Raw genomic sequence first — 12,941 nt, 5'->3', positions numbered from 1 at the left:
GATATTCGCCAGCACCCTTGATCGGAAACAAAATATTTTACAGACTTTTATGACCGGATCTTGATAAAATGGGCGAATCTTGACACGGGCAGCGTAAAAAAAATATGCGTACAAATATATTTGAAAATTTAAGAATAATTAGATGGCTTCAATCATTCGCTTCAACTCTCCAACATCAAAATTATCGTCACGAGCACATTCAACAAGATGTCGGATTTTGGGATCAATGATGAGATTTGATGCGAATTTATTGCTTTCCAAATAGGCATTTCGAACGACTTGATGGTCAATTCCAGCCAGTTTTGCTGCATAGAAACCGTAGGATTTTGGGCAAATTCCAGATTCGAGTTCGTATAAGAAAGTGACATCTTCCATTGTTGGATCCTCATTGTTCTCCTTATCCACGACACATTTCTGAAAGAGAAAAAATCAATTAATTAGCATATAAAGCTTATTAATAATGTGAAATTTTGTGATTTTTGCACCGAAAAATAAGTTTCCGGGTCTCGACACGATCGATTTTTTTTAAAGCGAAGTAGTTTGTGCGCCTTTAAAGGCGTACTGTAGTTTCCAATTCTCACTAGATTCAGGCGTGCCTTCTTAAAGGCGCACGGGTATATTCGGAAGGGTCTCGGCGCGCAAAACAACTTTATTTGTCAATGAAATTGCTTTGTTTTTAGCGATTTTTGTAGTTTTATTTTCATTTTTCAGGTAAAAATCAGTTTTCTATTCATTTTCAGGCAAAAAAAATATAAAAACACACATTTTTAATAAAAAAAACTGATTTAAATCTATTTTTAACAGAAAAAAAAAAGAAAAACCACAAAATCCGCTCCTCTAAAAATGAAGTAATTTAAGTGTAAAAATTGTTTTTAAACAAACTACCATAAACGCGCGCCGAGACCCAATTATAGTAAATTCGTGCGCCTTTAATGAAAATTTAAAGGAATTGGAAACTACAGTACTCCTTTAAAGGCGGACTAGCGTGAATGGGGATTTTGCTTTAAAAAATCCCACAAAAGAACACACGAATAAAAATCGCAAAAAAAATGAAAGATCCAACTTTTGAAATCGTTTTTCAGTTTCGGCTAAATTCCCTCCAAATTGAGAACTGCGACCAATCAACGACTCGCTCCGCCCACTTGTAAATTCGCTGATTGGTCGCAGTTCTCCTTTTGGAAGGAATTTAGCCAAAATTGAAAAACGCGATTTTTGTCGTATTTCTTTTGTGGTACTTCTGAATTTAAGGCTTTTTTTGGATTTTTTTAAAACAAAATCTCCATTCGCGCTACTCCAGGTGCACGTAATTTTGTAATTGATAAAATTCGGGCGTGGCGGGACCCGGAAAAATCTCAAATTTTCACGTTTGTATAATATACGCACCATATGGGCCAATCTGACATTCGGATGATTAGTAAATGAGTCACAAATCGAGTGATAATGTGTAGAAAAGAATGTTCGACACGCCAAATCATCAGAAATCTTTTGTAAAACAGCAGAAGCAATGGCAGTTCCATCGAATGTACTTGTGCCACGACCGAGCTCGTCGACGAGCAAGAGAGAATGCTTTGTCGCATTTTTGAGCATAATATCAGTTTCTTTTAGCTCAATGAAGAATGTTGATTCTCCGCACATAATCCTATCGTTGGCTCCAATACGAGTGAAAATTCGATCGATTGGAGTGAGCCGCATCGAGAAGGCAGGAACCATTGAACCCTGGAAACACAGAATTATTCCAATTTATAATTAAATTGTTTTTTTCTGTGAATATTTTCGCACCAAGACCCATAATTATAAAACCTTTATCTTTTTTTTATATTATAGTCTCATTTTTCACGGATTTCTGGCTTCCCTCATAAATTGAAATGGAAGAGTTTGCCGAACTAGGCCATTTTGGCTCGGCGATATCTGGGGTAGATTTACGGCGCGTTGCGTGTCGCGTCGCGGCTCGATTTTAGTTGTAAAACTAAATTTATTTGTCCGTGTGGAGTACACGACACTTTCCCACGAGTTGTCCGGCAGGCGATTGTCAATGGAGCGTGAAAAATTCAAGGAGGAAGGCCAGAACCCAGTGTTTTTATTATTCAAAAAGTACAGTAGTCCGGTATTAAAGGCGCATGTTCTATTTTTCGTTCGGAAAATCGTTAATTTTCGTTGTTTCGTTTTTCAAATTTGTCAATTATTTTTGCAAAAATCGCAGAAAAATGTGAATTTCGATCGAAATCGAGATGTGCAATTGCGCTCCACGGCAAAATAAAACGCTCCGCCCCCCAACTGCGGTCTCGTTAGGTATTTGGTGTCATTTTTGTTATATGTTTCGTCGTTTTCGATATGTTTTTTCAAACTTTTTGTCATGCAAAAAATAATTGAAAACCAATTCCCGACGAGACCCAACGTTTAGGGGCGGGGCGTTCTCATTTGGCCATGGAGCGCGCTTGCATCTACAAAATTTTGAATATTTCTCATCGGCCTCGTTTTTTTCAAATTTTATCGAAAATTTTTGCTTTCCCAGTTCTGCGAAAACTACTAAACGATCAATCCAGGGGCAATTGCCGTTCGGCATTTTTTATCGGCAAATTGCCGATTTGCCGGAGTTTTTGACTTCCGGCAGATTTCCGATTTGCCGGAATTTTTGACTTCCGGCAGATTTCCGATTTTCCGGAATTTTTGATTTCCGGCAGATTGCCGATTTGCCGGAATTTTTGACTTCCGGCAGATTTCCGATTTGCCGGAATTTTTGACTTCCGGCAGATTTCCGATTTGCCGGAATTTGAAAAAAAAAAACAGAAGTTTTTAGAGGGATTTTTTATAAGACGGAAATACTTAAAACTGTGCCTTTTTGAAATTTTTTTCGTTTAAAATTGATATTCCGAAATTTCCAAAAAAAAAAAAGTGCAAATCCATAATTTGCTGAACATTTTTGCCGTTTTTCAGGCAAATTCGGCAATTTGCCGGTCTGTCGATTTGCCGGAAATTTCAATTCCGGCGATTTGTCGATTTGCCGGAAAAATCGTTTGCCGCCCACTCCGTATTTTTGCAATAAAAAGCAGCACCGCACATAAATAGAGGCGGAGCGTAATTTCGCAACCATGCGGCACGGTTTTTTTTTGTTTTTTTTTTTCAGTTATTTTTCTCCACATACAATATGAGCGAGAATCGCCAGAACAGCGGTTTGCCTCATCAACGTAGATTTTCCACCCATATTCGGACCAGTCAGAAGCATCACAGCAGCTTCAGATGCTCCCATTGTGGTACTATTCGCAATGAACGATGTTGTCTGGGTAACTTCATTTCTTGATTGTAACGCCAAACATGGATGTACACCCTTGTCAACGATCAGATAAGGATCCGTGGCGTTGAAATCGAATTCCGGCATACACATCTCGAATGGAGAAGATTTTGCGAACAAAGCCAATGAGGTGAGCACATCAAAGCTCGAGACAAGCTTCACAGTCTCCAACCAAATTGGATTTTTGTGTCCAAATTGTTCGAATACACGACGAGTCGCATCATCACCCAATTTTGATTTTTCCTTTTCAACTGCATCAAGAGCGGCGACCAGTTGCTCAGAATCCGGTGTAGAGTATCGGATGAAGCCCTTTCGACGAGATTTCAGCTCGAATGACGATGAGACTTTCGTGTTTTCAGGCATTTCCAGTAGGTACTTTACTTTTCCTGAATCCACGAATTTGATCTGAAAAATTGATTTGAAACAAGGGAGTTCGTTTTTCGATTTTTGAAAAATCGAAGAATCGAAAATTTTTAGTTTTTCGATTTTCCGATTTTTCGAAAAAAAATTCCATTTTTGGCCATTTTTAGAAGAAATTTTTCATGTTTTTTCTCATCAATATGAACAAAATTAGATTTAAAAAATAATATTTTAATGGTTAATTTTCTGAACATTTTTTTTTCGATTTTTCGTTTTTCCAGAGAATCGAAAAATCTAAAATTTTGTTTTTCTATTTTCAATTTTTTTGATTTTTCGTTTTTTCGATTTTCACTGAAAAACATCGAAAAATCAAAAAATCGAAAAATTCTCTGTTAGCGCTGTAGTTTTTTTTGTTTTTTTTTTAATTTTTGACAGAAATCGATTTTTGGGTTTTTTCGGACAAAAAAAACAAAAACAAAAATGTTTTTTCGAAAAATTAGCTGGTATGATGAAAAAAAATTTTTGCTTTGCAAAGAGAAATTTGATTTTTGTTGTTGGTCCCAATTTGAAAAAAAAGTTTTGTTTTTTGGTAGAAAAAATATTTTTTGCAACAGACCAATTAGCGATTAGCTCCGCCCATTTCCGCTGATTGGTTCAAAAACAATTTTCGTAACCTGCGTTTTTTTTAAATTTTACACTTTTTTCACAAAAAATTACACTCAAAATTATTTTTAAAAAATTGCCGTTTCGATCAAGGGGGTCGGTTTTTCGGATTTTTTCGAAGAAACAAAAAAAAAGAATATTTTTCGGTTTTTTTTTCTTCCTTTTAGAATACATTTTTTAATGTATTTTCTCAAAAATATAAACAGAATTAGGTTTAAAAAAAATATTTTATGGTTAATTTTCTGAATTTTTCGGAAAATTGAAATTTTTTCGTTTTCCGATTTTCTGCTTATTTTTTGTATGAAAATAGGATCTAAACGGTTTTTTTGTTGAAAAACTCTGCAATTTTCACCGAAATTCTCAAAGGTCTGAAAGATTACCGAGCAACTATATTTCTTGGCAACAGAATCCTTATAATCATTCAATTCATTCAATGCTTCCTTCACTCGATTCAAAGCTTCATCATATTCCTCATCACATCCCGCATTCGGCACAATTTTCCCATCTTTCATAGCCGTGCTTCGATCGAACATTTTCTCGAAAAAGTAGATATTCTCATCGACTTCTTCCATTTCTTGCTCATTTCCAAGTAATTCATCAAGTAATTCACATCCTTCACCCTCTTTTTGTACTTTTATATACTCTTTTCTCAGTTTATTACACAGTTTGAATCCATCAATTGCGGCCAAAAGTTCGGCGATTTTTTTCTGATTTGTTTTGATTGTATCGAAGAAGATTGCACGACTGTCCGGATGCTTTTCGGAACGGTATTTGAGGCCAATTGTGTGGATTCTGGAAGAAAACGAGTATTTATTGGATTTTTGTGAATATTTCTTTTTTTTTTGGACGATTTTGTCTTGAAATCATCAAATTTTCCAGAAAAAAGTGAAAGTTGAAAAAAAAAAAATTAAAATTTGGAGGTCCCACGAATAGGGGATCTCACGTGGTGCCAGGTTGTCCCATTTTGGTTTGATCTACCAAAAATGCGGGAACTTTTCACCCAAAAAATGTGACGTCAGCAAGTTCTTAACCATGCGAAATCAAATATTTTTTCCCGCATTTTTTGTAGATCAACGTAGATCTCATGCAACGCACGTTGATTTTTCAATTTTTTCTGAAAAGCACGCTAAAGAAAGCGCGATGCGTAATATCGGAGCATCGTTGTATTTCTTTTTTCGAGAAAAATTGTATTTTTTGGCACAGTGCCAGATCCCTTTTTCGCAGATCCCCTTTTTGTGGGGTCTTTCAAAATTTGAATTTGCTTCATTAAAACTGTTTTTTTTTGGTTTTCCGGTCTTTCGATAAAAAACGGTCCGTGAATTTTCCAAAAAACAGAGTCGCACAGAAAATGAGGCGGGGCTTAATTTTGCAATCCTGCGGCACAGGTTTTTCCTTCTTTTTGGATTTTTTGCGGGATTTTGTCTCGAAATCATCAAATTTTCTGGAAAAAATAGCGAAAAATCGAAAATTTGCTTCTTTTTTTCCACGTGAAGTACACAGGTGTCCAAATTAATTCAATATAGCGCGTTTACCACTCTTATTTTTATTTTGAAAACATTTATATCCGTGAAAATTTTTTAATTTTTCGATAAAAAAATTATCCATAAATTTAGCAAAAAACAGTGTCGCACAGAAAAATAGGCGTGGCGTAATTTTGCAACTCTGCGGCACGGTTTTTCCTCATTTTTTGTTAATTTTCTCAATAAAGTTTCGATTTCACTTGTTTTATTAGCCTTTTTAGAAAGAATTTTTTTTCAAATTTAGTTCTTTTGAGGATATTTCATTTTTTAACATTTTTATTCGAAAAAATGGAAAAATCAACAAAAATAGAAAAACCGCGCCCCTGAGTTGCAAAATTACGCTCCGCCTCTTTCCTGTGCACTTTTTTTTGAAAATTTCAGGGATTTTCTACAGTAATCAGCACAAGGGCTGTGGTGGTTTTTTGGTTTTTTTCTGATTTTTCGGACCAAAAAAAAAAAAAAAAAACAAAAAAAAATTGTTTTTCAAAAACATTATGTTTTTGCTGGTATGATGAAAAAATCGATTGGATCAAATTTTTTAAAAAATTCGTTTTTCGGTGAAAAAGCACGAACTTTTGCAAAAGTCTATCCAAATCTGGAATCTTTTTCAACGTAGCCGTCGCAGTCGTCATAAATGACGAGGCATCCGGTGAAACGAGCCACTTAATGGCTTTCTGTCGTTGCTCGAGCTTTTTCGGATCACAAGTCGGTTGAAGAAGCCACGAACGGAGAAGTCGACGGCCAAATGGTGTGGAGCATTTGTTAATGACATAGTAGAGGGAAGTGAGATGAGAATCTCTGCCATTTGGTACAATATTCAGATTTTCCAGTGCAGTTCCGTCGAGAATCAGATTCTTTCCGTTCCAGTCAATCTTTTCCTTTTTCTGATCATTTTCCATAGAATTCGAATTATAAATAGTCACATTCCTCATTGATAACATATCCACATCGATTAGGCTGTCACGAAGATACCAGAAAATTGCTCCAAATGCTGAAAGAGCCAGTTGCCAGTCGGTTGAAGGTTTTGGAAGAATACTGGAATCCTCCAGCATTCCCTTCAGAACTTCCGGCCATTCAGAAGCATCAGATCCATAATAATCTTCATTTGAAACAATTCTCACAACATCTTCGGCTGTCATAAATTGCTTTTTCGGGAGTAAATGCTCAACGGGAACCGAGAAAAGAATTCCATTAATAATTGATTTAGTGGTTGAAGAGATGGATCCACGCTCAACGATCGCCTGAACAACAATCACATTCGCGAGAAGTGTACGCAGTTGTGAACGATAGTCATCATCTTCAAATTGTCCGATACGAATGTGTGCAGTCGTTGTGTCAATCATGCACACTCCGTAGGAGGATTTTCCTGTTTCTGGGTTCTGGAAAAAAATATAATTAATCAATTTTTAACTTTCAAAATAAGTTTGGACATTTGCTTCTTAGAGGTTGGACTAACGGTTCCCACAAGGGCTTTATTGGTTTTTTTGGACCAAAAAAAATACAAAAAAGTGTTTTTTCAAAAATGTTATGTTATGGTGGTGTGATGAAAAAAAATTGTTTTTTTTTTGGTTTTTTGGCTCAAATTAAAAATTATATATACCTTTTTATGCTCCTGATACCGAATACCATGTGAGAAATTCAAAAAAATTCCCTGATTTTATATTAATTTCTTTTCAAATCCGAAAATCCTAGCGGTTATTTCAAACGACAAATTTTGCATGATAACCGTGCCGCAGGTGTAGATTTACGAGATGAATAATATTTTTCATCTATTTTTAATACATTTTCATACCAATTTTCCCGATTTTTCGTTGTTTTACAATGAAATTTTAGCGATTTCCCGTAGTTTATGACTTTTTTTTAATGAAAACCACCAAAATTACATGAAATATTATATTTTCTGTAATCTAGTTTGTTTTCATTAATAAAAAGTCATAAATTAAGGGAAATCACTAGAATTTCAATGTAAAACAACAAAAAAACGAGAAAAATCGGGAAAATCGTTGTGAAAATCAATTAAAAATGGCTGAAAAATATAAATCTCGTAAATCCACACCTGCGGCATGGCGTCTCTGGCGGCAAAATTTGTCGTTTTTGAATTTAAAACTAGGATTTTCGGATTAAAAAAAATTAATATAAAATCAGGGTATTTTTTTCGATTTTTTCACATCGATATTCGGTATCACGAGCAGTTTTTTTTTTTTGAAAGACCGGAAAAACGAAAACTTTTAATTGCTTCGGTTGTTCGATTTTACGGGGTTTCTCAAAAAACCTTCTAAAAAATCAAAAAATTGGGGAAAAAACCCCAAAAAACCAAAAAAGGACATCCCCCGTCAGAGCTGTCGTTTTTTTTGGCGTTTTTGGCAAAAATGGCTATTTTTGGTTTTTTTGAGCCAAAAAAAAAGATTAAAAAATTGTTTTTCAGAAATTTTATGTTTTAGTTGGTAAAAAATTGAATTTTTTTTGGTTTTTTTGGAGAAATTATTTTTTTTTGTTTTTTAATCCAAATTTAAAGGGGGAGTAGAGTTTATGGGTATTTTGCTTAAATATACTGAAACTGGTTCAAAACTACCAAATTTCATAATGAGACTTCACAAAAAATTTCCAAAAATTTTTATGGCCGGTCAAAATTTCGAAAAAAAAACCAACTTTTGCTCAAATCTGAAACTTCGCACACTTTTCTTTGTCACAGCTGCTGGATTTTAATTTTTCTGAAATTATCTCCCTTTAATACTTATTTTGGTAGATTATCTTGCGGAAATTCGTTGATTGAGACATCTTTTAGGTCGATAGGCATCCAAAAATGATCAAAATTGGATGCCTATCGGACTAAAATCTGTCTCAATCAACGAATTTCCGCGAGATAAATTACCAAAATAAGGATTAAAGGATGATAATTTCAGAAAAAACTAAAGTCCAGCGGCTGTGACAAAGAAAAGCCAGCGAAATTTCAGATTTTAGCAAAATTTGACTCTTTTTTTTTTCGAAATTTTGACCCGCCATAAAAGTTGTTTGAAAATTTTTTGTGAAGTCTCATTATGAAATTCGGTGGTTTTGGACCAGTTTTAGTCTATTTAAGCAAAATACCCACAAACTCTACTCCACCTTTAAATTTGGATCAAAATTTGGATCAAAAATTTCTCAAAAAAAAAAAACCAAAAAAAAATTCAATTTTTTACCAACTAAAACATAAAATTTCTGAAGAACAATTTTTTCTTTGGCTCAAAAAAAAACCAAAAAATCAATTTTTGCCAAAAACGCCAAAAAACGACAGCCCTGACGGGGGATGTCCTTTTTTGGTTTTTTTTGGAGGTTTTTTCCCCCAATTTTTTGGGTTTTTGAAAGGTTTTTTGAAAAAAACTGAAAAATCGAACAACCGAAACAATTAAAAGTTTTCGTTTTCCGGTTTTTCAAAAAAAAACTGCTCCTGATACCGAATATCGATGTTAAAAAATCGAAAAAAAAACTCTGATTTTATATTAAAATACCCACAAACTCTACTCCCCCTTCAAAATACATTTTTTTTGGGCGAAAAATTTTAATTTTTTTTTGCAACTTTTGATCTTCGATCTCCGTCTCACATGGAATTCCTTAATCGCCAACAAATGCTTAGCAGTCGGATCCAACGTCGACGAAGCACTTCCCAAATCAACACCATCCAAAACTCCATAAGTTCGTGTTCCATTCGATGTAACCCTACACACTTCTCTCCTCACAACTTTTTCCTTTGTTTTCGTTTTCTGATTTCTCTCCTCCAACATTTGAGGTGTCTCAGTCTGCTCGATCCGAGCCACTTTATAGCCGTGATTCATTAGTTGATCAGCGAATTTTGAGGCTGCGTGCTCCGGGAAGCCAGCATGAGCATATGATCCACGCATAAAAGCAATATTAAGTGCACGAACAACTTCCACTGCATCCATATGATATGTTTCATAGAATTTTCCAACTTTAAAAAGGAGAATTGTATCGAAATGCTGTGATTTCATAGTCCACCATTGTCGATGACCTGGTGTCTGTTTTTGATGAAAATCTGGAGGAACCCAGAGAGTTTTTGGATCATATTCTGGATCAGACATCGGACGCTTGAAACCATCACGAATTTTATCCGGCTTCAGAAAATCAAAAGATTCATGATCAAATCTTTCAGCGGGCTCCAGCTCCACTGCCTTGTTCTTGGCTCCGGTGGTTTTCTCGACGATTCGCTTGCGTTCACCCTCTCCGTCCATAATTTTATCCATTTTGTCCAAAACTCCGGCCATCGACACGGCTTCTCCGTCGGGAATCACTTTTTTCGATTTTCCAGCCATTTTTACGCTTTTTGGGGTGTTTTCAGCGAGGAGAGGTTTCTGTAATATTACATGTAATGTATTGTTTGAAAAAATTTTATTTAAAAATTAATTGGTAAATTGATTTGTCGACAAATTCGGAAAATTGCCGGGTTGCCGGAAATTTTCCATTCCGGCAATTTGCCGGTTTGCCGATTTGGCGGAATGGTTTTTTGAAATTTCCAAAAAAAACAAGTGCGAAACCACAATTTGCCGAAAATTTTCGGCAAATTGTCGTTTTTTCCGGCAAATTCGGCAAATCGGAAATTTGTCAGAAATTTCAATTCCGGCAATTTGCCGGTTTGCCGGAAAAAATCGTTTGCCGCCCACCTCTGGTTGTCCCGTTTGAAATCATGGTGCAAGCGCGCTCCAACGCCAATTCAAAAACACTCCGCCCCAAAACGCTGGGTCTCGTTAGGTATTGGCGGGAAAACTGCGGAAATTCAAACTTTTTTGTTATTTTTCCTTTTTTTTTAAATCATTTTCTATGTCGAAAACTGAAATAATTGAAAAAGTTTGAATTTCTGGTTTTGCAGCCAATTCCTAACGAGACCTAACGTTGAGGGGCGGAGTGTTTTTTTAGCGGTGGAGTCGAAGAAAACATGATTTTTTAATTCCAGAATAGAAATTTTTGAATTTTACAGATAGAAATCTCGAATATTCTCCACTTGTCGTTGTTCGTTTTTTTGTTTTGTTGTTCGAAAATTATCGAGTTTTCGCTTTTTTTTTGCAAAAAATAATCGAGGTGTTTTTTCGCGTAAAAATCAGAAAACCTTGTGGCTGTAGGCTTCATAATAGCAAGAAATTTGAAAAAAAATTCAGAAAAATTAGACTTTAAGCCAGAATTTGAACTTTTTTCGGAATTTTTTAAAAAAATTCAAAATCGAAAAACAATTTTTTTTTCCGATTTTTCGAAAATATATTAAACTTTGGGGAATTTTTCTATTTTTAAGTAGACATTTTAAAGTTTTCACATGTTTTGTATCAACATAAAAAATTTATTTTTTTTCGATTTTTGATAAAAATAGAAAAACGAAATTTCTCCGATTTTTCGAAAATATATTAAAATTTGGGGAATTTTTATAATTTTTGAAGGACATTTAGATTTTTTCAAATTTTTTTTTTCGATTTTCCGGAAAATTGAAATTTTTAGTTTTTTTTTCAAATTTTATTATATATTTGCCGCAAAAATCGCTCTTTTTCAGGGCTATAACTGATAATCTTAAGAATCGAATTCCAGTGTTAAGTACCGAAATCTTCTTCTTTCCTCCTCGTTTCGGTGTGCTCTGCGGTGTGCTCTCTGGCGATTCAACAACTTCACAGTCACTCGCATTCTCATCAGCTTCCGATTCATCCGATGATTCGTGTTCTTCGGCTTCTTTCATCTCAAAATCCTCATCTCCATCGTCATCTTCACCTTCAGAAGAGGAACAAACGACGACTTTTGGACGTTTTGACGCGTTTCTTGGAGTTTTTACCGGTGAGCTGACGGTTTTTGAGTTGGATCGTTTCAAGACCTTCTTTTCGGAATCTGGAAATTAAATTAAATGATTTTTACAATTACAACGTGTAGTCGAATTTTATTTATTGCATCACTATACTCAAAATTGTCTGAAAACACCGAATTTCATAATGAAACTTCTTGAAAACTTCTCGAAAAAAAGTTATGCCGCCTCAAAAAATTTCCTAAAATTAGTTAAAATCGGAAATTTGACCGACTTGCCAAGCGGCTGGAAACTATTTGTTTTTGAAATCACCGTTAAATTTTGAGTAATGTAATTATCTTGCGTTTTCAACTCGATTTAGGTATTTTAAAGTCGATGGACGGCGAGATTTTTAAATTTTTTAAACCAAATCTCGCCGTCCATCGACTTAAAAATACCTAAATCAAGTTGAAAACGCAAGATAATTACATTTTATACTCAAAATTTTACGGTGATTTCAAAAAAGTTAGTTTCTAGCCGCTTGACAAGTAGGTCAAATTTCAAATTTTAACTAATCTTAGGCCATTTTTTGAGCCGTCATAACTTTTTTTTTGAGAAGTTTTCAAGAAGTTTCATTATGAAATTCGGTGTTTTCAGACAATTTTCGAGTCTAATAAAGCAATTTTAAAAAATTTGACTACACCACCTTTAAAAATGGATCTGCATATACCGAATATAACTTTTTAAAAAATTGTTCAAATGATTTTTTTTCAATTTTGCAAAATAACGAGCTGAATTTTGAATTTTCTGCGTTTTTCTGCAATACTTTCTTGGTTAGTTTCAAAATTTGAAACATGGTCGGAATGGAATATGCTGAAATTCTAAAAATGGCCTAAAAATCGATATTTACCAGTTTTTAGACAAATTTTAGAGTTTCAGCAAACTCCATACCGATCATTTTTCAAATTTTGAACCTAACCGAGAAATAATTAAGAAAAATCAATCAACATTGTCGGAAAACGAAAAAATAAAAAAATTGTTCTTTTTATTTATTTTGCAAAATTTTTCCAAAATTTTCGAGAAAAACTCATTTTATTTAATAATTTTAGAAAAATTCTATAATTTTTTTCTAACAGTTTTTTTTCGGTATATTGCCCGTAAATCTACCATTTGATATCTTCGGAGTATCATTTTTCAGTGATTTCGGCTCCTCAACACTTTTTTCTTTAACTTCTTCCTCCGGCTTCTCAGATTTCGGAGTTTTGGTGAAGAAAGACATCAGTGAGCTTTGTCGCTTCGACATTCTGAAAATAATTGTTGAAAAAAATACGAAAAATTGGGAATTTGAAAAATAATACAA

The 12,941-nt window shown here is 34.4% G+C and overlaps 1 protein-coding gene across 1 annotated transcript; it reads right to left on the bottom strand.

Annotated features, from left to right (window-relative positions):
- Nucleotides 1–36: 36 nt before the first annotated feature.
- msh-6 (DNA mismatch repair protein) lies at nt 37–12,885 on the bottom strand. Its single transcript, NM_058762.6, has 8 exons — nt 12,749–12,885; nt 11,408–11,688; nt 9,414–10,178; nt 6,406–7,211; nt 4,693–5,104; nt 3,143–3,694; nt 1,384–1,716; nt 37–414 (listed from the first exon to the last, which is right to left on the bottom strand). Exons 1-8 carry the CDS (start codon nt 12,882–12,884, stop codon nt 139–141), a joined length of 3,561 nt encoding a protein of 1,186 aa, NP_491163.1. The 5' UTR covers nt 12,885; the 3' UTR covers nt 37–138.
- Between the last annotated feature and the right edge of the window lie 56 nt (nt 12,886–12,941).

This window comes from Caenorhabditis elegans, chromosome I (genome assembly GCF_000002985.6).
Source record: "Caenorhabditis elegans chromosome I".
NCBI lineage: Eukaryota > Metazoa > Nematoda > Chromadorea > Rhabditida > Rhabditidae > Caenorhabditis > Caenorhabditis elegans.
The sequence above is the reverse complement of the archived record's forward strand: the minus strand, read 5'-3'. Positions and strand labels throughout refer to the sequence as shown.